This window comes from Clupea harengus, chromosome 1, assembly GCF_900700415.2.
Source record: "Clupea harengus chromosome 1, Ch_v2.0.2, whole genome shotgun sequence".
NCBI lineage: Eukaryota > Metazoa > Chordata > Actinopteri > Clupeiformes > Clupeidae > Clupea > Clupea harengus.
In genome coordinates this window covers 20,152,338-20,176,770 of record NC_045152.1, presented here as the reverse complement: position 1 = coordinate 20,176,770, position 24,433 = coordinate 20,152,338, and the positions used below count along the sequence as shown (strand labels likewise).

Sequence of the window (24,433 nt, the reverse complement as noted above, 5' to 3'; positions counted from 1 at the left end):
CAATGTGTTCTTTGGCAAACTGTAACCTTTTCAATACATGTCTTTTTTTCAGCAGTGGTACTTTACGAGGGTTTCTTGCAAATAGTTTGGCTTCACATAGGCGTCTTCTGATCGTTGAAGTACTCACAGGCAAATGAAGATCTTCTTTGATCTCTCTGGAGCTGATCATTGGTTGTTTCTTTGCCATTCTTGTTATTTTACGATCTACGCGGATGGTGGTATTCCTTTTTCTCCCACGTTTTTCTGGTTTTCTTTGCCATTTTAAAGCATTGGAGATCATTTTAGCTGAGCAGCCAATTATTTTCTCCACTTCTTTATAAGTTTTCCCCTCTCCAATCAACTTTTTTATAAGAGTTCTCTTCTCTTCAGTGCAATGTCTAGACCGACCCATTTTACCACTGGACAAGGGCTAAAAGCAGCAGGTACAACCCCTGCTGCCTTCCTTCCTTAAATAAGGGCCATTATTGACACCATTTCTTCACCGACTGATTGACCTCCCTAATTGAACTCCACACTGCTATTAATTTGAAGACACCCATTTGAACACCTTTCATTAAATTAGTCAATTACCCCGAATCAGCAGCATGCATGTCATGTCTGTTACAGTTTTTCTCGATTGCTAACACACATTTTTTGAAAGCGTGCCTCGTTTCCTCAAAACTCTAAACACAAATCCCAAAACCACTCACACAAAATGCAAAACCCTTTATACATCCTGCAAAAGGCAACTTTGCTTTCAAAACAGTGTTATGTCACCTCAAAATGGTACTTTGTTTTCTAATGACAAACACAGCCCATTATATGAGTAGACATTCTAAGCATCGATTGAACACTGATGTGCTTAATGGAAAACACTACTATGAAATGGGAAAACACCAGTATGAAGGCCTTATCAGGAACATTATGTTACTATACGCTTACTCCTTTAGTAAAATATAACTGTATAATGTTTTTACGCAAATATAAAACAACACACAAATATACAGTAACAACTAAAATATTTCTTTATTTCTATACATCACAGCAAACACAAATGAATGTGTAAATGATTTGCACAGAACAAACAATAGGATATAGGCCAGTACAGTCAACAACAAAAAAGAAAGAAAAATGTAAAATAAAAAAGGACAAAAAACTACTGCATCCTGTTCTAGCTCAAGACAATATTGACAATGTGCTATCAGAAATAGACCTACACAGTGTTGTGAATGTTGTTGCATTTTGTGTGAGTGGTTTAGGGATTTGTGTTTAGAGTTTTGAGAAAACGAGGCATGCTTCATGTGTGTAAGCAATCGAGAAAAACTGTAACATTGGATTGGATTGCAATACAGTACAGTAATGTGTCAGTGCTGATAGGACGCAATCAGTTGTGGAAATGTATATGACTTACTTGCACATAGTCATAGCATAACTGTTTGACTGTCGGAGTTTCTGACAAAAGGCACCCTGTACACCTGCTTTATTCTCAAGGTGTTCCGCCTTAGAACACAGTCCACTGTGGCTAGGCTCACTGTATTGATGTTTAGGAATTAGTCTTGGTCATCAATGGTTGCACTTTGTATTTGTTTACGTAATTTTACAGATACAGTACAATGGAAAATACAAGAATACTATGCTCCTGATAAGGCATTCAAACTAGTGTTTTCCTGTCATAGTAGTGTTTCTTACCTATTCCCTCTTCTGAATGTCCAGAGAATGGATGCAGCTGAGAAGCGGCTTATATTTGGTTGAACCCTCTGGCCAGCCTCCTGCATGGTCAAACCATGGTTGACCACAGGGTTGACCACAGTGGCCCGAATCTCATCAGAGATAATGGCTCTCCTTCTTGCTCTTTCTCTTCATCCTCTTCCTCCTTCTCCTCCTCCTCCTCTTACTCTCACTCCTCTGCCTTTCTGATCACCTCTCACTTCAATGTTGCCATCAATTGTTCTCCAAACCAGGAGCTAACCTGTGGCCATCATATTGCTAAAGCTTTGATTTCAAATTGCACAACAGCCTTGGAAATGGAAGTTTTGCCAATTGAATAGCAGTGTGTTCTGTCTGAACACAAGGAGGTTTTGGCATTGATGAAGTGTGCAAAGTAGAGAGGATGGTGTTTAGTGTTTTGAAGAAAGTGTGGTTAACAATTGAAATTTGTGTCTAAAGCAGATAATTGTGTGTTGTGAGTTGAAGAAAGTGCGGTTAACAATTGAAATCTGTGTCTAAAGCACATAATTGTGCTTATAGTTTAGCAGAATTGGTTTAGGGAGTTGGCACATGAGTTACAGGTTGTGGTCATTGTGCCATAAGTTCCAGTTTTTGAATGTAATCAATCGAGAAAAACTGTAAGTCTGTTGTTTGGCCATTGCTCTGTTGCACCTAGTCATGAATTAGTTCCCATGTTGTATCATAATTTCTGCCAAAATCAGTACTTAAACACATTAGTGATGTGAGACTGCTATTCTTTTGCACATAACTGTATGGTTCAAGGCCATTAGCTCTCCCACTGATAGCTTTAAACACTACAATGACATGGTAATACATGTGAGATGGGGCACTTACTAGTTCATGAATGGCGTGATTAAGAGCTTTTATGAGTAAAGCATACTCGAGAAGTTAGACACTACATGAAGTTACCAAAACAATTTGTCACTGTGGGTCAGTTTAAGGTTTTGCACATATTCCAGCACAAGTAAAAAAAAAAAATTTCACTGTATGATTATTTGATAGGGATTTTTGAGAAAAATGCAAGTAGGGCATGCTTAGTATGTCAGTGTTATTGTACTTAAACTTGTGCAGAATTCAAATAAATGTGACTGACTTTGTGAAACAATATGATAGTAGATGTAACAGAATACATTTCTAGGGTTAGATTGATTCGCTTTTACTCCATGTTGTATGCATGGGAGTGCAGATATGCACACATACACACAAGCTCTATAACATATATCAAAGTATTCTTTTTCCTCCAAAGACTGCCTGGTAGCCCTGCACTTCACTGAAATGATGGGCATCCCCAAGCAAGAACATCAGCCGGTGAGCCGCTATTTAGAGTGAACTTCCCAAAGTACAAGGGAGAATGCACGTCAACACCAACAAAAGCAGATCCAAACTTCCGTGAGTGTCATAAGCTTTTATTGATAAATTCCTCAAAGTCAAACAATGTACAGACAGCCATTATACAACAAGCGACAATTAGCACAAATACCCCTGTATCGGGAAAGAGATTCAAAAAGTGACAAAATTGCATGTGTAGTTTATTTGAATGTTGTGTTACTACAACCATAACTGCTATAGTTATATGTAACTGTTGTGTAACTATGCAGACATAATTCACCTAATGCAACGACTTCATGAGAGCACAATGTTTAAACGCTGTCATAAATGGAGGTAAAGATACATTACAAAGTGTTATGTTATACACCCCCTGCTTGGCCCATTACTGTGACACACATCCAGCAAGACCGTATGAGCTTAGCCAATGTACAAAAATAATTGTGAGAGTGACAAAAAGTTGACTGTTGCAAAGAAAATAGCAACTTTCTTGCAATTCCACAATCAAGAGTCCAGAGTCGGAGACCTTTGGTGTGTCTCTAAGCCACAATAGAAGATGTTCCATGGATGATCTATCCGTATGAACAGCTGCGCAGTCTCTTTGAAAGGAACTTAGTTTCTCCCACATTCTTTTGTGTGGCTGCTTCTGTGGCCAACCAGAATAAGCTCTGTCTTTTAACTTTACTCAATCAGAACTTGTTGTGTGTTTGGTACCCCTCCCCACTCCCGGGATAAAATGCAAAGTCAATTAATCTTGTTTACATCATGGTGGCCTGCTTCTCAGCAGTCTGTTACGACTGGTGGGTGTTGTGCAGGACTCAATAGCACGACTCAGCACAGGGGTAGATTTAAAGGGTGAAACGTTTTACTAGCCGGGTTCGGTACACAGGTAGGCAGTCCAACAATTGCAAACAAAACCAAACAGGGAATAGGCAGGAGAATAGTTGTAGGGCAGGCAGAGGTCAGAAGCACGAGTAATCACTTTAACAAGGAGGAAGCGCTAAACGCTAGAAACACGAGGAAAAAACAAGGAACATACCATATAACAATAATTTACGAAGACTCAACGAGAAACGAGAAAACAAGGACTATATATACACACACACACACACACAGGCAACAGATAACGAGGGACAGGTGAGAACAATCAAGGCAGGGCAGACAAAGACACAGGTGGACTAAACAAGGGGAATTAACAGGACACAGGTGAAACCAATGATAAACAAACCGGGAGATTGGGAACAGGTGAGGGGTGGAGACACGGACAACAACAAGAGGGCACATGGCATAGACAAACAAACATAGGGAAAGCACATGGCGGGAACAAGGAAGCACGAGGACTAGACATGGGAACAAACATGTGACCACACAAGGGAGACAAACACAGAAATTAAACACGGACAGAACACAGACCTTACAGTACCCCCCCTCTAAGGGCCGGATTCCAGACGGCCCAAAAACACAAACAGATCAAATCCACCTAGGGTGGGTGGAGGGGGTCCAGAGCAAGGCAGGCGGGCAGACCGGACAGCCCAAAAACACACAAACAAACAGATCAAATCCACCTAGGGTGGGTGGAGGGGGTCCAGAGCAAGGCAGGCGGGCAGACCGGACCAGACAGCCCAAAAACACACAAACAAACAGATCAAATCCACCTAGGGTGGGTGGAGGGGGTCCAGAGCAAGGCAGGCGGGCAGGCCGGGCCAGACAGAAGGCTGGAACGAACCCAAGGGTCTGGTGGCTGACCGGGTGGACGGCCAAGCAAGGGCAGAATGTCTGGTGGCTGGCCGTGTGGGTGGCCAAACAGGGGGCAGAGTCTTTGGCAGCCGACCGGGTGGATGGCCTAACAGGGGCAGAGTCTTTGCCGACCGGCCGGGTGGGTGGCCAAACAGGGGCAGAGTCTTTGGCGACCGGCCGGGTGGGTGGCCAAACAGGGGCAGAGTCTTTGGCGACCGGCCGGGTGGGTGGCCAAACAGGGGCAGAGTCTTTGGCAGCCGACCGGGTGGATGGCCAAACAGCCCAACAATAAACACAACAACAACCACCCTAACAAATAGTTGCCAGCGATATCGATTGGAGTTCGGGGTTGCAGGACCAGTGGCTGGGGTAGTCGTGGCACCTGGACTCTCTGGTTCATTAGGGCTGGCGGCACCGGACCCTGGGTCTGCTGCAGCTGGGACAGGGAACCCAGGAACACTGGAGACAGGGACCGGAGCGCCTGGGGCCAGCGCATGGACGCCTGGGACCGGCGCAGGGACACCTTGGATGCTTTGGACAGGAACGCCTGAGACGCTCGGGACAGGGGAGCCTGAGACGCTCGGGACAGGGGAGCCCGAGACGCTCGGGACAGGGGCGCCCGAGACGCTCGGGACAGGGGCGCCCGAGACGCTCGGGACCGGGGTGCCCGAGACGCTCGGGACGCTCGGGACAGGGGCGCTCGGGACAGGGACAGCAGAGCCCTCAGCAGCGACGCCATCAGGAGGTGCTGCTGGACCGGTGTCGGCAGAGGGTGCTGCTGGGCCTGCATCGAAAACGGATGCTGGAGGATCTTGGTCGGCAGCTGTGGCAGCAGGGTCCGGGTCAGCTGCGGGGTGTGGGTCGGCAGCGGTGGCTGCGGGGTCCGGGTCGGTAGTGCTGGCTGCGGGGTCCGGGTCGGCAGTGCTGGCTGCGGGGTCCGGGTCGGCAGCGCTGGCTGTGGGGTACGCACTGGCTGGGTGAGCGTCGGCTGGGTCTGCTGGGTCATCGACGGCTGGGTCTGCAGGGTCAGCGACGGCCGGGTCTGCAGGGTGAGCGATGGCTCGGTCTGCAGTGTGAGCGACGGCTTGATCTGCGGCGGCTGGTTCTGCTGTGGAGTAGGCCTCAGTGGCGTCACCATCAGCAATTTCGTCAGAGCCCGCTTCAGGGACAGCAGCGACAGAGGCTGCTTCGGGGTTGGTAGCAACAGAGGCTACGTCGGGGGCAGCAGTGGGTGCTTCGGGAGCGGTAGCGACGGAGGCTACGTCAGTGGCATCAGAGGCTGCTTCTGGGGTGGTAGCGACAGAGGCTACGTCGGGGGCGGCAGCGTCAGAGGCTGCTTCTGGGGTGGTAGCGACAGCGGCTACGTCGGGGGCGGCAGCGTCAGAGGCTGCTTCTGGGGCGGCAGCGTCAGAGGCTGCTTCTGGGGTGGTAGCGACAGAGGCTGCTTCTGGGGTGGTAGTGACAGAGGCTACGTCGGGGGCGGCAGCGTCAGAGGCTTCTTTGGGTGCGACAGAAAATCTTTCCAATGCTGCAAAGGCAGCTTCGAGGGCGGTGGAGATTGCTTCAAGGGTGGAAGCTCCAAAGGCTGCGTTGACGGCGTCAGAGACCGCTTTGATGGTGGCATTGGTAGAGGCTGCTTCGAGGTTGACAGAGTCAGAAGCTCTTCCTAGGGCGGCTGAGGCTGTCCTGAAGGCGGAAGGCAGGAAACGTGGAGTCGGAGCTGAAGCCAGCACAGTATTGGTGAGTGAAGCTGAAACCCTGGAGCCGGAATCCAGGCGGCATGGAACCGGAGCTGGAGAGGGAGGTGCAGCGAGGGAATCCCACGATCCAGGAGCTGCTCGAATTGTCCCAACAGCAGGTTCAGGAACTTCAGGGAACTTCTCCCTTGCTCCTCTATCCCCCTTGTCACGAGGCAGAGAGAGGAGGCTTGTTTGCTCAAACTGAGTCTGAGCACTGAGTCTGAGTCGGCTGAGTCCATCTTTGGCGTCTTCGTACTGTTACGACTGGTGGGTGTTGTGCAGGACTCAATAGCACGACTCAGCACAGGGGTAGATTTAAAGGGTGAAACGTTTTACTAGCCGGGTTCGGTACACAGGTAGGCAGTCCAACAATTGCAAACAAAACCAAACAGGGAATAGGCAGGAGAATAGTTGTAGGGCAGGCAGAGGTCAGAAGCACGAGTAATCACTTTAACAAGGAGGAAGCGCTAAACGCTAGCAACACGAGGAAAAAAACAAGGACCATACCATATAACAATAATTTACGAAGACGCAACAAGAAACAAGAAAACAAGGACTATATATACACACAGGCAACAGATAACGAGGGACAGGTGAGAACAATCAAGGCGGGGCAGACAAAGACACAGGTGGACTAAACAAGGGGAATTAACAGGACACAGGTGAAACCAATGATACAAACAAACCGGGAGATTGGGAACAGGTGAGGGGTGGAGACACGGACAACAACAAGAGGGCACATGGCATAGACAAACAAACATAGGGAAAGCACATGGCGGGAACAAGGAAGCACGAGGACTAGACATGGGAACAAACATGTGACCACACAAGGGAGACAAACACAGAAATTAAACACGGACAGAACACAGACCTTACACAGTCAGCCTTTTTGGTATTACTTATCAGCCATTTTGAGTGAGGCTATTCATACTTTAATGAGTTGATCCATGTTCACCAACTCTAAAAATGACCACATTAACTACGTAAGCATTCAGAGACTGTTGAAGTCTAAATTCTCAAGCTTGTTCGGGAGCCTCTTCTTGTTCAGGGCCTGAGGCTGGTTCAAATCAATATGAGCGCACCTCTGTGTCAAAGTCTCCAGCAGCCATTTTTCTTCCAAATGACGTGCCCAAAGGTAGCGCCAGGGCCCGTCTCTGGCATCCCAAAACCTTACTAGGTTGAACATCCCGCTGTGTCTCACCGCTGGGAGAGATGAGTCATTAGCATTTAAACAGGGCTGTTTTAGACAGGCAGAGAAAGGTGCTATTTTTTTTGCTTGATCCATGTGGTATTTTGACTAAAGTATGTTACATTTTTTTAGGACCCCAAGGAACCATGTCAACTTGTGGAAAAATTAGCATACGATGACTCCTTTAAAGCTCTGTTGTATGATCTGTAGATATTAGGGATGCAGGATAATATCGGCACGACATCGGTATCTGCAGATAAAAGCTTCAAAACTTAACTAGAAAATGCATTTCCTGAAGGAAATACCAGTGCATGAAATGCAAAAGTTAAGAAAGGAAGAAGAAAAGAAAGAAGAGTGAAAGAAGGAAAGAAGAAAAGAAAGAAGAAAGGAAAGAAGAGTGAAGCTAGGAAAGAAGAGTGGAAGAAGGAAAGAAGAAAAGAAAGAAGAAAGGAAAGAAGAGTGGAAGAAGGAAATAAGAGTGAAGAAAGGAAAGAAGAGTGGAAGAAGGAAATAAGAAAGGAAAGAAGAGTGGAAGAAGGAAAGAAGAGTGCAGAAGGAAAGAAGAGAGAGTGAAGAGGGGAAATATTGAAAGAAGGAGAGAAAATGGAGTGAAGCAGAAAGATGGAGTGTGAGAGAAAGTAGAGTGAGAGGGATAGAGAGAACGATAGAGAGAAAAAAAAGTAGAGTATGGAAGGTGTCTCTTAATATTCCTAGTTTTACAGTTGAATGGAGAGGGACAGAGAGAAGAGGTGCCTTGGAACCTTGGCGCAGGTGTCAGTGAAGCACAGGTGCAAGCCAGTTTAATGACCCTATTATGATGTCACAATGGCCCAATGTAAGTCAATGGGGAAATTTGTATTAGTTTTTCTTTAATATCTTAAAAAGTATAAAGTTCAGATAAATGCATAGCACAGGTGTCCTTTACAAGACCTACGTAACAAAGTGTGAACAAAGTTTCTACGTTAAGCGGTTCGAGCTGAATTAAGTGCAGAAGTCAGTACAAATAATTACTCCCCAAACCTCCACCTGCATCCTCAGGTCTTCAAACAGCTTGCTCCTCCGCGTCCCCAAATCCAAGCTCCGCACCATGAGCGACCGGGCCTTTTGCTCGGCAGCGCCACGCTTATCATTTACATTTACATTTAGTCATTTAGCAGACGCTTTTGTCCAAAGCGACGTACAAGGGAGAGAACAGTCAAGCTAAGAGCAATAAAAAGCATGGTGTAACAATAAATACTACTTTACATGAGAATTAGAAAACAACGACCTAGAAAAAAGGAAAAAGAAGTGCAGGAATGTAACTGCTGAAGTGCAAGTTAAGCGCTAGTCAGGTGCCAGTTAGGAAGGGAGGTGCTCTCTGAAGAGTTGGGTCTTCAAAAGCTTCTTGAAGGTAGAGAGGGACGCCCCTGCTCTGGTAGTACTAGGCAGTTCGTTCCACCAACGTGGAACTACAAATGAGAATAGTCTGGATTGCCGTGCTTGCACAGACGGCAGTGCCAAACGACGCTCACTAGACGAGCGCAGCGTCCTGGGTGAAACATTTGCCCTTACAAGAGCATTTAGGTAGGTGGGAGCAGAACCAGCAAGCACTCTGTAGGCAAGCATAAATGACTTGAACTTAATGCGAGCAGCTACTGGCAGCCAGTGGAGCTCAATGAGTAGCGGGGTGACGTGTGCCCTTTTCGGTTGGTTGAACACCAGACGCGCCGCCGCGTTCTGGATCATCTGTAGTGGTTTCACCACACAAGCCGGCAGGCCCGTTAGGAGGGCGTTGCAGTAGTCAAGGCGGGAACTCACCAAGGTTTGCACCAGCAGCTGGGTGGCATACTGGGTTAGGTACGGCCTGATTTTGCGGATGTTGTATAGCGCAAAGCGGCACGACCTGGAGACAGAGTCGATGTGGGCCGTGAAGGTCAGTTGGTCATCAATAATGACCCCGAGGTTTCTTGCTGTTTTGGATGGAACAAGAGATAAAGAGTCAGTTTTGATATTGATGTTGTGGTGGATGACCTGTTTGGCTGGGAAGACCATCAGTTCCGTTTTGGCCAGGTTCAGCTGAAGGTGGGGATTTTTCATCCATGTGGATATATCAGCGAGACAGTCCGAGATCCGCGCCGAGACCGTGGTGTCCTCAGGAGGGAAAGACAGAAACAGTTGAGTATCATCGGCATAACAGTGGTAGGAAAAACCATGCGAGCGGATGATACGGCCCAACGAGGTGGTGTAAATGGCAAAGAGAAGTGGTCCCATCACCGAGCCTTGGGGCACCCCAGTGGTGAGGCGGTGAGGTACAGATAGCTGACCTTGCCATGACACGTTGAACGAGCGCCCAGTGAGGTAGGATTCAAACCAGGAGTGCGCCTTGCCAGAAATGCCCATACTTGACAGTATGGACAGAAGGATGCGGTGGTTGACTGTATCAAACGCAGCTGATAAATCAAGCAGGACGAGAGCTGAGGATTGAGCTGCTGCTCTAGCTGTTTTCAAGGCCTCTGTCACAGACAACATGGCTGTTTCGGTGGAGTGACCACTTTTGAATCCAGACTGGTTTGGATCGAGGAGATTGTTCCTTGATAGGAACTCTGTGACCTGTTTGGAAGCTGCCCTCTCAATGGTTTTTGATAGGAGCGTGAGAAGTGAGACCGGTCGATAGTTTTCCACCTGAGTGGGATCGAGAGACGGCTTCTTGAGCAGCGGTGTTACCCGAGCCACTTTAAATGAAGAAGGGAATGTTCCAGAATTAAATGAAGCATTAATCACCTGTGTTATTGCCGGTAAGACGGCAGGCGATATGGCTTGAAGGATATTGGATGGGATGGGGTCCAGCGGGCATGTAGTTGGACAGCTACCTGTTAGGATTTTGGAGACCTCACTCTTGCTGAGAGGGGTGAAAGAAGGAAATGATGAGCCATTGACGGTTGCGCCCTTAGGGGGGGGAGACAGTTGGTCGAACTGTTTCCTGATGGCTGCCACTTTCTCTGTGAAAAAGGAAGCACATTTATCAGCAGTGAGGTTAGTAGCTGGGGGAGGAGGAGGAGGGTAGAGCAGAGTTTTGAAGGTGGAGAATAGTTTCCGAGCGTCAGTTTTACCGTTGATCTTGTCGTTGAAAAAAGTCTTCTTAGCAGCAGTGATGCTGGATGAGAAGGAGGCCAGCAGTGTCTGGTAGCTTGCAAGATCGTCCAGTGCTGCAGATTTGTGCCACTTTCTCTCAGCCGCTCTGAGATTGGAGCGCTGCGTTCGGAGGGTATCACTCAGCCACGAATGAGACTGGGTAGAACGAGCAGGTCTGGTGGAAAGTGGACACAAAGTGTCCAAGCATGAGCTCAGAGTGGAGCAGAGTGATTCTGTGGCATCATCGACACCTAGTGAGGAGAAAGTGGATAAAGGTGGAAGAGCAGAAGAAACCAGAGAGGAAAAGTGGGTGGGAGAGAGGTTGCGGAGGTTGCGCCGGAACGAGACCATCGGAGGGGGGACAGAGGGTTGCTCAATGAGCCGAACATCGAAGCGAATGAAGAAGTGGTCTGAGCGATGCAGAGGGGTTACCGTTAGGTTGTCCGTGGTGCAGTTCCGAGCAAGGATGAGGTCAAGCTCTTTTCCTGCTTTGTGAGTTGGAGGAGTGAGGACCTGTTGTAGGTCGAACGAGTGAACCAGGGTTCGAAAGTCAGCTGAGTTGGGATTGTCTAGGTGGATGTTCATGTCGCCAGGATGAGTGTTGGACACTCCTGCTCAGGGATGGATGACAGCAGGGTGTCCAGCTCATGGACGAAATCTCCCTGTTGTCCTGGTGGACGGTAGATAACAATCACATAAGTTTTAACAGGAGCAGTTACCATAATGTTTGAAGGCAGCAGTGGTGTGAATTTCCAGTTGTCTGAAATCAGCAGCCCCGTCCCACCTCCACGACCAGATGGCCGGGGAGTATGGGAGAAGGCATAGTTGGTGGAGAGTGCTGCCGGGGTAGCATTGTTTTCAGGTGTGATCCATGTCTCCGTGAGAGCTAAGAGCCCTAGGGAGAGGTGGTTGGCATAACCTGAGAAGAAATCAGCTTTCTTGAGTGCAGACTGACAGTTCCACAGGGCCAACAGAGAAAGAGGTTACAGCCGAAGAGGTTTGTTGAAGTGAGCGGAGATTACCCAGGTTGCGCTGCCGTCTGCTGCGCTGTGATCTTTTTTGACAACTAGTGACAACAGAGATGCTATTGTGACACATGGCTTATGGAACAGCCTCCCTGACCACCTAAGGGCAACGCAGACGCTGGACTCCTTTAAAGCTGGACTAAAAACATTTTTATTTAGGAAGGCATTTCTGGCCTTGTGTTAAATCGTATGTTAAAATGTTAAAAAGTTTTCTATTATGCTTATGTTAATTCATTTTTATTTTATTATATTATTATAGTTAGTTTTTAATATGTTGGCACTCTGAGATTATTTTGAATTAAGAGTGCATTACAAATAAAATAAATTATTATTATTAATAATAAGAAGTAGAAGAATAAGAAACGAAGGAATAACAATACAGGGCATTCCATGCACTGTAATAAGAAGCCTAGGAATAACAATACAGGGCATTTCATGCACTGTAATTATCGGCATCTGCAGATATGAACATTTCTGCCGATGTACCTGGCCGATAAAGTGACGTTCAAATTATGCGCACGCGAAGCAAATGTTTTGGTTACTATGAGCGCCAACAACGTAATTCAAAACGTTGGCTGTGTGGCAGTACTTCACAGTATCAGAGGATGTTGACATGCTATTTGTCAGGAAACTTTTCAGGAGATGGAAGAGGAGACGACAGCTTGGCCGTAACGTAGGTTGCATGCATAGATACAGACCACCCGCGTGCAACGCTTTGCAACATTACCTGTCGTGCGCTAATAGAAGTTAATAAGTTGCTAGTTAGCTAGACAACACTTTTTTTTTTCTTTTTTTTTTTATTGATGCATAGTGACAATACAATAACACAAAGAACATCATACATTACAGCAGTACATTAAAACAAAAACAGACAAATGACTGAGAAACAATGACAACAGAAAAAAAAAATACATCACAAAACAAAGAGGAAAGAAATAATTATCCTTTAACAACCGTGTAGAGGAGACATAAAAGTCTATCATTTTTTTTGTTATTTCTGATCAAACGAAGAGAATTAAGGAGCGAGTCCATTTCTAGCTTAAAGACACGAAAGGATGGCTGTCCTTGTAGCCATTTTTGTTTGTGAAGGAAAAATTTCGATTGCAAAGTAAAAAAGTTTACAACAAATTCCAAAGGGTAGTTCACAGGGTTATCATAATAAAAGAGAAAATCCTTTGCAGTAAGGGAATAAGATAATTCAAAAAGATAATTATTTAAGTCATTAAGAAACATTTTTGTCTTCTCACACTCAAAAAAGAGATGCAACATTGTTTCATCTGTGTCGTCACAAAAAGAACAAGCAGAGCTTATGTCAGTATATTTCGCTATATTGACATTCACCGGGTATTAGCTAGACAACACTAGCTAGTTAGCTTGCATGCTACGTGACACCAACGAAGTTGATGATCTCATTTGAAGGGATGTGACACGTTATGTCACGAGCCCACGCTATCTGTACATGGCTTACTTTTGCATATATGGAATTTATATAGCTAACTTGGCAATAACCTTACATAGATTAGTCTAGAAATCCTAGAAGGGATGTTATTAAACTGTAAGTCAGTTAACCAACATTAGCTTGCCAAGTTAGCCAAGTTGCATTTCCAGAGTGTAGCTGTTCAAGTTGGTACTGTTCAAGTATGAAAATTGTGACGTGAAAATATAAATAAATCTGCCATATTTGAAATCATTTCAATAGTTTCATGAGTGAATGTCTATTTCTAAAATGATACAAATCAAGTTTTTAATGTCCTGTATCTACAGCAATACCCTATCATAATAACAGATTAATTCTAGTACAGGAGAGACTTTTCAATAATTAAAAAGCAGAGGTGTATATATCGGTATCGGCATCGGCAATCGGCCAAAATGAGCTTGTAAATATCGGCATATCGGATATCGGCTATCGGCTAAAATTTAATATCGTGCATCCCTACTAGATATCTATTATTTATGTCTTTAACCAGGGCAACCTGGGCGTAGGAAGTAGAAACCTAGCTTCCTGATCAACTTTGAAACAGAGCTGCCATGATATTCACTTCTTAAATATTGATGGCAGAATCCTTTATGTTAAATACCTATCTAACTTGATGGCAGAATCCTTTATGTTAAATACCTATCTACTTGATGGTAGAATCCTTTATGTTAAATATCTAACTTTGCCACATGAAGCTACTCACAATCTAGCAAGCACAGCCTTCCAAAGATACAATAATCTTTCAATCAACCTCTTGAAAACAATCTTGGACTGTTGCTATGAACAGAACTTGGGTGGAGTGGGCTGGGATGGTCTCACAGAGCCTATCTGTAAAGCAGCGGTGAAGAGCCGTGAATGTCTCGCCAGTGGAACTGTTCGGGAGGTGGGGTTTAGTATTGTTTGTGCAGCATGCATACATACCCTCAGTTCATTTGTACTGCTATGCATGGGCATTTTTTAACAGTGCAGTGAGGAAATGTCAATATAATAGACATTTAACCTGAGGAGTGTCTTGGTTTGGACATGTCAATATAATAGACATTTAACCTGAGGAGTTTGGAGAGTTTTTCTCTTTATCTTTATTGATTTTTTCCCCTTGACACCTTTTCAATATAGAGCACGCCTACAATGGTCTTTCTAAAACGGCAGTAGCTTTGGGCAAAAACTAGCAGGCTAACTACATAAAATAATGGTTACATCAGTAACAGCAAAGTTGGCACTGATAAAACCTTGCTCTTATGCTAACTTGTGCATTTTGACAATATAGTTGGCAACACTGTGCTACATTTAGCCTGGTTTCAACCCTGACGCCAGAACTACGTGCATAGCTACATCATGCATAGCCTGGGTGGCTAGTAGGTTCGGCAGGTGGGTTTATCTGTCCTTCACATGACCATATGCAATCAAAACAGATTTGAAGATGATACCAAAACAAGTTGCCTTTGAAAAGTGGTAAATTCCTGCATGCTTTAAATGTTAGCTACCTATCAATCCAACAATCCAATGCTACTGAACTACTCTAACAATTCTAAATTCAACAACCATTTTACATTCTCATCCATCAGCAGTACCTTCTATACAGAACACACAGTGTAAAACAAGTTGAAAATGGGACAAACACTTATTGTATCTCTTATTGACATCTTCTGACAAATGGAAAGGTTAAGAGACAAGTTGAACTCACTCTAAGTAAAATGAATTAAAAACATTTTGTTATATTACATCTCCTTATCATCAGTGAATATTGATTCTGTGTAATGAATGTAATGTAATGAATTTATTAATATCTTTGATTGGGAAATGTGGGTGACAATTGGGCAAAAAATGGGAAGATACATTTTTAAGAAAAATCATGGCCTAAGCTTCAGATGTGCCAAAAGTGCAGCATGCGAAAATCCTGAGGAAAAAGGATCGTTTGCGTGTCTTCTGTCCAGATGTAGACATGGCAGGAACCGTCTCATCAGATGGAGTGTGAGGGGCAGGTGTCTCTGAATGCTGATCAGCTGAAGAAGGAAATCCACATCATTAATGGGAAATTAATTAACTTGATACTTCTGATACTACTACTACTATACATGGTACTGGAAGAGAATCATATATTGATGATCAAATTGCACATTCAATGTCTCCTAAAACTCACTTATGCCGGGAAAGGAATTGGCGGGAGACACTTTCCTGTTGACTCTTTTTGGCATCTGATAGTTTAGAAGAAAAACAGAAATTTTACTCAGTTGATGAAATGAGTTACCTGCATACATCCACACGGGAAAAGAACAATAGTACAACTTGGACAACTTGGAGAAACATCATAATAACATAAGCATGGTTGGTTATATATTGTACCTTTATGTTGAACCTCTTTTTGGGCATCTTCAGTTTAGTCCTGCTGGTTCGCCCCTCATCTGCAACAGGCACTGGCTGAGGGGAGGGTGGAGCAGCTTGGGCTGATGGGGCAGCAGTAGCTTCTGTATCACACTGCTGCAGCAGTTCCTTTCTCAAGGCCGTCAGCAAGGTTCTATCAAAAGAGACATCCTGTGTCTCCACAGCTCTCTGCAGGACAGTTTCGGGTCCAAATTCCTTCAGAAGGAACTTGTCCATGGTTCTGGATGTTGCCTGAATCTTTAAGGTGCTTGGATAAGTCTGGAAGTTTGGAGTTCCTGAGGCACTACTGAACTCGGACAGGACTTTCTCAATCAACTCTCGGGAGGAATACATCATATCAGCAGAGGCATTTGGTTGATCCTTGATTTTGGCTAACAGCCTTAGCATCAGAACAGTGACAAAACAGCCATAGTCGCTGCTGTCTGTACCGAGCACAGAGCCTACAGAGGAGGGACTTCGTGTTCTTATCATATCTCTGTCCAGTTCGACTCCTGATTCAATGCGGAGGACATCCATTACTTGGCTAATCATCACCCTGGTGAACAGACCTAACATGTTTTCAAGTTTTTGTGAGGCAGTGCCAGATCGGGTGCTTTGGCTCCTGGTAGAAAATGCTGTGTCGCTGACGTCATCCACTTCATCCGAGAAAATAGAGTCAGAATAACTGAATTCTGCAATGAACCTCTGGATCAATCCAGAGAACAGATCATCGTAGTGACCAGCACTAATATTATCTTCAGCTGTCGACAACATCCTGGATACATCAGAAGATCTTTGATGTCTATCCAGCTCTGAATCAACCATATCCATAACCTGGAAGGTCATCACTCGGGTGAACAGATTGGCCACATCACTAAATTTGCGTGATGGGGATATTACATCTTGCTCACTAGTTGCAGAAGAATCCACTGGTTCCCGAAAATGAATGTAAGCAGGCAATCTTTGAATCAATCTAGTTATCAGACAGGTGCCTTCAGCTTTATCCAATCCCAGCAGAGAGGGCACAGGGCTTGGGATCCTGGGAAGGGGAACTCTGGCCGAGGCAGCATCTTCCCTGGCATTCCATGCCACAAGAGGAAGAAAATATGGCTGAAGCAAATTCTTGATTGCCTCCTCAGCATAGGAGTAAACCAGCTGAGAGGCACTTACTGTCCGCTGTGGAACTCTCTTCTGCAAAATCTCAGAATCCGAAACGCTTTTGCTGGCAGCCACAGGAATGGAAGTTGGGCTGCTGTCCTGGAGAACACCCTGAACCTGACTAACGAGGTTTTTGGCGATGTTGTGAACATTCCCACTGGATAAGATGCTTTCCAGAATTGTAGTGATTGTAGTGAATGTATCTCCATCAGTCACCAGTGACTCGGGAGATGGCACTGACGATGGAGCCCTTTAGTAAAGATACAGATATGGAGAAATGTTCAAAGTGTTTCATTACCGTGTGAAATGTACATGAGCTGACTTAGACTCTCGCCCCTAGCAGACTACTGGAATGATGCTGACTCCATTTGTGAACTGGGTCATTGCTTGCTAGGTACACACTTTTTGCCTTTTAGCTAAGTGTTTGTGTTTCACAAACCATTCATGTAATTTAGCAAACATTACTTCTGATGTATTATCTCTTTCTCTCTAATGATATATCTCACATGGCATTTGGTTAAGTCACAAAAGGTATGTTTCTGCTTCACTATACCTTTCAGTTGAGGCAATGACTGAGAAGGTAGTGGGTGTTGAGGATCTGCTGGCAGAAGATTCAGCATCCTTCACCACACAGATGTACGCAGGCAGAATCACTGTAATGGAGCTAAGACTCACAACCTTCAAGATGGCCATGCACAGTTCAGCAAACTGCATCCTTGTCATCTGTGGTCAACAACTAATATGTCACATTTACTTGTAACAAAAACAGATAATGGAATGAAATCTTGATTCAAAAGTTAATTTGAAAAGTTTGAAAGGTTTAACTAATGTGCCACACTGTTGGAACAGCAGTACTTACAGGAGTATGCAATATGCTGCTGAAAACCATCCACTCCCTTGGAAAAAAAAGAAGAGGACATTTTAACATAAGACTTCCGTGTGTACAAACTTATAATATATATGTATATAAAAATATACCTCTATTATTTCAGGACATTTAAATCATTATTTGGTTAACACAAAAGAAGCACAACTCACTCCTCAGTGAGATTAAGAATATATTCCTGTAAAGGTGAAACGAGAATCTTCTCCTGAGGTGAGCTTGGGGCAGATCCTGAGCTTGAGCCATCAGAGTATCTTGATGAACTAGGCTTATCCTGAGGAGGATTTTCTGTGTATGAAGATATAACAGAACATTTCAGGTTAGCTAATCAGTTTATCCTCAAAACCAAAACTTTATTAATGGATGTCAAAAGAAAGACAACAGTTCTATTAAAAATGGCACTGACCTTCCATGGTTCCAATCGTGCCTTTCTCACTAAACGTTTTTTTCACTTCCTGGAAAAAAAATGACCTTATTAATTATAAAATCAGTCTTTTCCCTATTGAAGGTACATCATGTGACTGTCATACATAACAACTTAGACATCTACTACTGCTACTACTAACTTCAGAACACTACATATGTAATCGCCTGCATCACAAAGGTAAACTATGTCATAAATCATAGCAACCCATAGCAACCAACTATGAGGTGCTTTTCAATATCAGTAATGAGCAAAGTGTCCACTTCAGATGATGGGGCATGGTTTTTTTCACGCTTTTTCAACAAATGCTATTGCTGAGCTAATGATTGTGCTGATAGAGGTCTTAAGTGCATTAGACTACAAATAGGCCACTGCAACATAAGAGAATAGGGGGGACAGTTTTTAAACCCAGGCCTCTTTCAAATGGTAATTTCCCATTGAAAGGCTCCCTTGCTATGATAGTGCCTCATTTTTATAACCTCCTTACAGTCCAAGATCTAAAGACAGGCATCAGTGCACTGTTGATGTACTGTTTTCTGAATTAACACTTTTTAGGATTCTTGTACCAAAAACAATAACAAAAGTTTTTTTTTAATTTTTTTTAATTAGGTTTTTTAGTTAGGTCTACAATATAATATGAGGCTACTAGGATGATGACATTTTAAGTTGAACATATTCTATAACATTTATTCAAAACAGTATTCTACCCCATACGAATAGTTTACTATTTATGAAGACATTGTTTTATGCCATAGGTATGTATACCCTAAAGGTTATCACTAAATTTGCCTTTCATTATATTTCTTGTAGCAAAGATGCTTCTTGTTTCAAGATGCTTCAGTGTCTGCTCTTCATTATGATTTTATTTGATACCTAGTCAAAACAAGTGGCTTCATATATTTTACTATATTTCGCAAAAAATATATGTCATGATTTTGATCTGAAAGTTTGATAAGCCTATCGGATGATAGACCTATATAATTTTGAATGCATAATAATTGATAATATTTAAGGAAGTACCACAGTAATGACAATGAAGATGAGCTCTCCTATTAGTGAAAACGAGAGGTTCTACCCACACCTAAACGAGTCCTTACCTGTCCTTTTCTCTCCGTAGTTAAATAAATGAATCGACCATTGACCAGTACACAAGGTAGGCACACATGAAGTGATATGAAGATGCTGAAACCTTACATCACGTGTCCCAAAGCCCAATTATGACGCTGCCTTGTTAAACGATTCTGACGTGCAATATGTAGGCTTTTTGCAGTGGAGAGACTTTGAGACGAGTAAACTATCCTGTGCCTTATCTGAAAGCTTTGCATGGTGATTTAGCATTTTAGGCACGGTCTTGTGGTGCATTGTTCAATAAATGTACTACAAAACGTGTACACACTTTTCAGAGCCATAGCCAAACCTACAACCATATGGCCTTTAATACAAAATAAAACTAGGGACCGAAACCAATTCCATTTAATTAAATTAAAAGGCTAAATATTCGAAGTACGCTATCTCAAATTAAAAGTGTCAGGAACATCATAGAAATGAATCTACACAGTGAGCATGTCTCATGTAGGCAACATAAAATAACCTCAAAGTGGAGTGACTCCACAGTCCTGCGACGGACTTCGGACCACTCTGGTAAATGCAAGTCTGGCCTCTGCAATCTGGCGTCTTCCCGCTGGGTGCCGCATGTTGTTTCAGCGGAAGTCTCGAGTCGACGTTATTGTTACGTTCTGCCAAGATGTCGGGCTCTGGCGTTGGTGTCGCACTGTCAAACGCGCGCCTTTCAATTCGAGAAAATGCTTATGATAATTGTGGTACCGACGATAGAATGGATGTTGAATTAGACTCTGGTCACTCTGTAAACGATCGGGGAGACATGGAATCTGGAAATCGTGCCACTTGTTCCTCAAACGGCAGTGGCGGAGAGGACGATGAAGCAGAGGCCGTTGATAGGGAAAGGGAAGCCGGGGGCTCGAGTACACCCCGCTCAGGCGATGGAGCAATGTTGGTTGGCGGAAGGGAGCAAGAGGTCACCGTAGAAATCGGGGAGACCTACCTTTGTCAGCGCGCGGACAAAACATGGCGTGAGTTGCACACCATTTAAAACAATGAAAAATTATTCTATTTATAGTCTATTTATCAGAAGAAATATACACTAAGTGTAGTTACATTTGTTAGGGTTTGGGTAAAGCCAGGATGCTTCTCGGAGATGGTATCTAGCTATAACGTTAGCTAAATATCGTAGGTAAACAAATGTTAGCCAGCTATCGCTAACTGGCTAACGTAATTCATCATGGTTAGAGGATACCCATGCCACTGAGTTATTTTATAATTTTTTGTACGACTGCAGTATGAGATTACTCATATCTGAGGCTTAGATGAGGTCTCTGATATCTGTGGGAGCGTTCGTTGTAGTTTTCGATACTGAAAACGTATATCTCTTTAATCGATAATAACTAATATGGGCAGGCAACGTTAAACACATCACAATGAAGCCAAGGGTCTGCTCATTGCTGTGGTCTCTCGTATCCGACTTTTTCACTGCCCAGCTGACTGAAAAATGAATGTTTTGAAAGGGACAGTAACTGTATGCATTACAGCCTGGTCAGTGATTATCGACTACTTAGTATAGGCAGGGGTAGTGTTCTCTGGAATCCCCAATGATGCCAGAAGTGCAGGCTTACAGTCGCAGAATGATCTCAGTCGTCAATTATTATAGCCATACAAAAAACAGGAAACCGTCTTGAACTAATGCTCTGAAGTTCCCATGACAAGTATACTCTACTTGTCTTATAGAGGTGCTTTTTGTGAGTGGGCCACAGTCCCTTGCAGATCATGTCACATGTCCATTTCTGCTTTCTCCCCAAGATTCTGCTGAAGTCATCCAGTTCAGACTGAATGAACAGGAAGGCAGAGAGGAGTTCTACGTCCACTATGTGGGATGTAAGTGCTCTCAGTCCAAACTGTAAAGAAACACTCACACACAAGCAATATCACCAGCAATAATGGTTTAATACACACATATCTTCAGGCCTAAAGATCTGTCTATTTTCCTCACCCTGTCCACTGTTGTTGTTATCTGTGCTCATGATTTTTCTCTCTCCTCTTCCCCTCTTCTCCCCAGTTAACCGGAGGCTAGATGAGTGGGTGGGCAAGTCTCGTCTGGCGCTCACAAAGACAGTGAAGGATGCGGTGAGGAAGAGTGTGGAGGAGTGTGGGGAGCTGGGGGATCAGCCTGAGAGGAAGATAACCCGAAACCAGAAACGCAAACACGATGAGATCAATCATGTCCAGAAGGTACCTCTCCCTCTCCTGCTGCTCTAACCTCTTTGGAAAAAAGAATGCAGATTATTTTTTGCCACTGTGCCCAAGCTGTAGTTAAATAAGCACAGCTCTTGCTCTAGTTAAATTAGTGACTAGGCATTCAGAACGAGAGTGTAATGTATTGGTGTCTGCTGTGTTATTACAGAACTCTGTTTATCTATCCAGAAAGAATGATTACTTTTCCTATTTTGTAACCAGTGGCACTGTTCACTATAAACAACAATTGGAAATTATTGTTTTATTGTTATTTTATTGTGTATTATTAAACTCTGGTAGATAAGCAGCACACAGTTTTGTGTGTGTGTGTGTCTGTTCTGATGCTATATATTATATTCCCCAGACGTACGCAGAGATGGACCCCACGACAGCAGCCCTGGAGAAGGAGCACGAGGCGGTAAGAGTCAGAGTAGTCCCTTGGTGTTGACTCAGCACTGTGGTTTTGCACACCATTTCACGTTAAAGGGCTCAGTGTTGACGACTCTCTCAATCCTTATCACCTAGATCACCAAAGTGAAGTATGTGGATAAGATCCAGATTGGAAACTTTGAGATTGATGCCTGGTACTTCTCGCCGTTCCCAGAGGATTATGGGAAGCAGCCCAAGTTGTGGATCTGCGAGTACTGTCTGAAGTATATGAAGTATGAGAAGACGTTCCGTTACCACCTGGTGAGAGTGCCATTGCCCTCAATCCATGCCATGCTTCAATGCTTTATCTTACAATGCGTTTTGATTCTCACAAAATTGTGTTGCATGTTAATTTGAACACTCCTCATGCATTGGTCTTTTTGTCTTGGTTTTTCCTTTCCTTTTCCCACTCTTCTGCTCGCCGTCTCCCATGCAGACACAGTGCCAGTGGCGACAGCCCCCAGGAAAGGAGATCTATCGCAGGAACAACATCTCTGTATACGAGGTGGACGGTCGAGACCATAAGGTAAGAAAGTGACCGTTATATAACGTTGCCTTGCTCTCTGCAGCAGTCTGGCAATGCACCAGGACACAATGAACTGTGAAACGGATACCAGAGCACGACTACCTGAAAGCATGGCTTAAAAGCAGGGAAATGAAATGAAAGTTTAACATCCCTGTTGAGCATAAAGCAATCAAATATTCGCAAATTCAAATGTATGTTTCATCATTCGGTCAGACAGGATCAATTTGGCCTGCCAGTAATGCCCTGAATCTGAAATAAAAAGCTTAAGTTTGGTTATTCTGCTCTCCTAATATATGTCTTCCATTCTCTTCCATTTCTGCAGATCTACTGCCAAAACCTGTGCCTGCTGGCCAAACTGTTCTTGGACCATAAAACACTATACTTCGATGTGGAGCCATTCATCTTCTACATTCTGACCGAGGTCAACAGACAAGGGGCACATATAGTGGGATACTTCTCCAAGGTATGGCTGAATAGAGGCTCTGCTGCCATTCTGCATTGGGCACAGAATGTGCATCAGAAACAAGCCATGTCCATGTGGTTTATTTGCGCTGAGGTGTATGATTCATAAAAGGCCAAAACATTTTTTACACCAATGGCTGACTGATGTTGCATGAACATAAATACGCAGACGTAATAATCTAACACTTTGGTTTCAGAGGGTGAATTAATGGAAGTAATGTAATGTCTGATTTTCTGTTTGCAGGAGAAAGAGTCACCAGATGGCAATAATGTAGCCTGTATACTTACACTTCCTCCATACCAGCGGAGGGGATATGGAAAATTCCTTATAGCTTTCAGTAAGTGTGAACTGTCATCTCTGATTCTACCTCGTCTGACATATTTTTGTCACTGCAGTGAATTGTTTGTCCAGCTGGGGAGAGTGGGTTTGACTGAGCTTTGATAGACCTAGTAATGACAGCGATTGGCCTCTGGGTGGCATGAAGTGTACGTTGCTTCTCCTGGCTGTCCTGTATTCAGATATCTATGCACTGAAGGGGGGGGGGAATACCAATTGATTGTGTTGTGTCATTTGTTTTCTGATCTGTTCTTCACCATTCTGTCTCACATAGGCTATGAGCTGTCCAAGCTGGAGAACACTGTGGGCTCGCCAGAGAAGCCGCTGTCAGATTTGGGGAAGCTGAGCTACCGGAGTTACTGGTCGTGGGTCCTCTTGGAGATCTTACGAGACTTCAGGGGAACGTTGTCCATTAAAGATCTCAGGTGAATACACACACACACACACACACACACACACACACACACAGAGGCATGCATAAGACGTAAACCCTTGTGAAAAAATCTTTCATATAGACTTTAGATTGCTTGCTTGAAGAGGCATCAGTCTTCTGCTCATTCAACTTCTCTGATTCCTAAAAAGCCCTATTGACACACTCATTTGAGTAATTATCAACCAGCGCATGCAGACTCGTTATAAACAATATTCTGGACCTCAGATGAATTGTAGAGACACATTCTAACCTCTTATATATTATCTGCCTTGCAGTCAGATGACAAGCATCACACAGAGTGACATCATCAGCACCCTGCAGTCTCTGAACATGGTGAAGTACTGGAAGGGCCAGCATGTCATCTGTGTCACCCCCAAACTAGTGGAGGAGCACCTGAAGAGTGCTCAGTACAAGAAACCCCCTATCACAGGTGTGTGTGTGTCTGTCTGTCTGTCTGTCTGTGTGTGTGTGTGTGTGTGTGTGTGTGTGTGTGTGTGTGTGTTATAATACAAGTGCTATGGTCCACTTGGCTGTAACGCGTCTCTTTGTTTCTCTGCAGTGGACACAGTGTGTCTGAAGTGGGCCCCACCCAAACACAAGCAGGCCAAGTTTTCCAAGAAGTGAGGCCCATCCGGAGGCACCTTGGCTGTCCCCTTATATTTGCCATGCATCAGAGGTCTTTCCTATGGTCCACCGTTCATATTCTTAGTGATAAGAGCATATATTGTTGCACATTGCGATCTCGTTTTTTGTTTGTTTCGGTTTTTTTAAGTAAATGGTTCTACTGTACCCACTGCTGTGTG

At 44.1% G+C, this 24,433-nt stretch overlaps 2 protein-coding genes across 2 annotated transcripts; one reads left to right on the top strand and one right to left on the bottom strand.

The window, feature by feature from the left end:
* Nucleotides 1-15,111: 15,111 nt before the first annotated feature.
* LOC116223345 lies at nt 15,112-16,526 on the bottom strand. Its single transcript, XM_031579654.2, has 3 exons — nt 15,655-16,526; nt 15,452-15,506; nt 15,112-15,314 (listed from the first exon to the last, which is right to left on the bottom strand). Exons 1-3 carry the CDS (start codon nt 16,516-16,518, stop codon nt 15,169-15,171), a joined length of 1,065 nt encoding a protein of 354 aa, XP_031435514.1. The 5' UTR covers nt 16,519-16,526; the 3' UTR covers nt 15,112-15,168.
* Nucleotides 16,527-19,762: 3,236 nt separating this feature from the next.
* kat8 (K(lysine) acetyltransferase 8) lies at nt 19,763-24,419 on the top strand. Its single transcript, XM_012825671.3, has 11 exons — nt 19,763-20,227; nt 21,012-21,086; nt 21,268-21,440; nt 21,808-21,861; nt 21,969-22,133; nt 22,309-22,398; nt 22,721-22,861; nt 23,105-23,198; nt 23,472-23,622; nt 23,906-24,060; nt 24,190-24,419. The coding sequence occupies exons 1-11, from the start codon at nt 19,783-19,785 to the stop codon at nt 24,252-24,254; spliced, it is 1,608 nt and encodes a 535-aa protein (XP_012681125.2). The 5' UTR covers nt 19,763-19,782; the 3' UTR covers nt 24,255-24,419.
* The last annotated feature ends 14 nt before the right edge of the window (nt 24,420-24,433 follow it).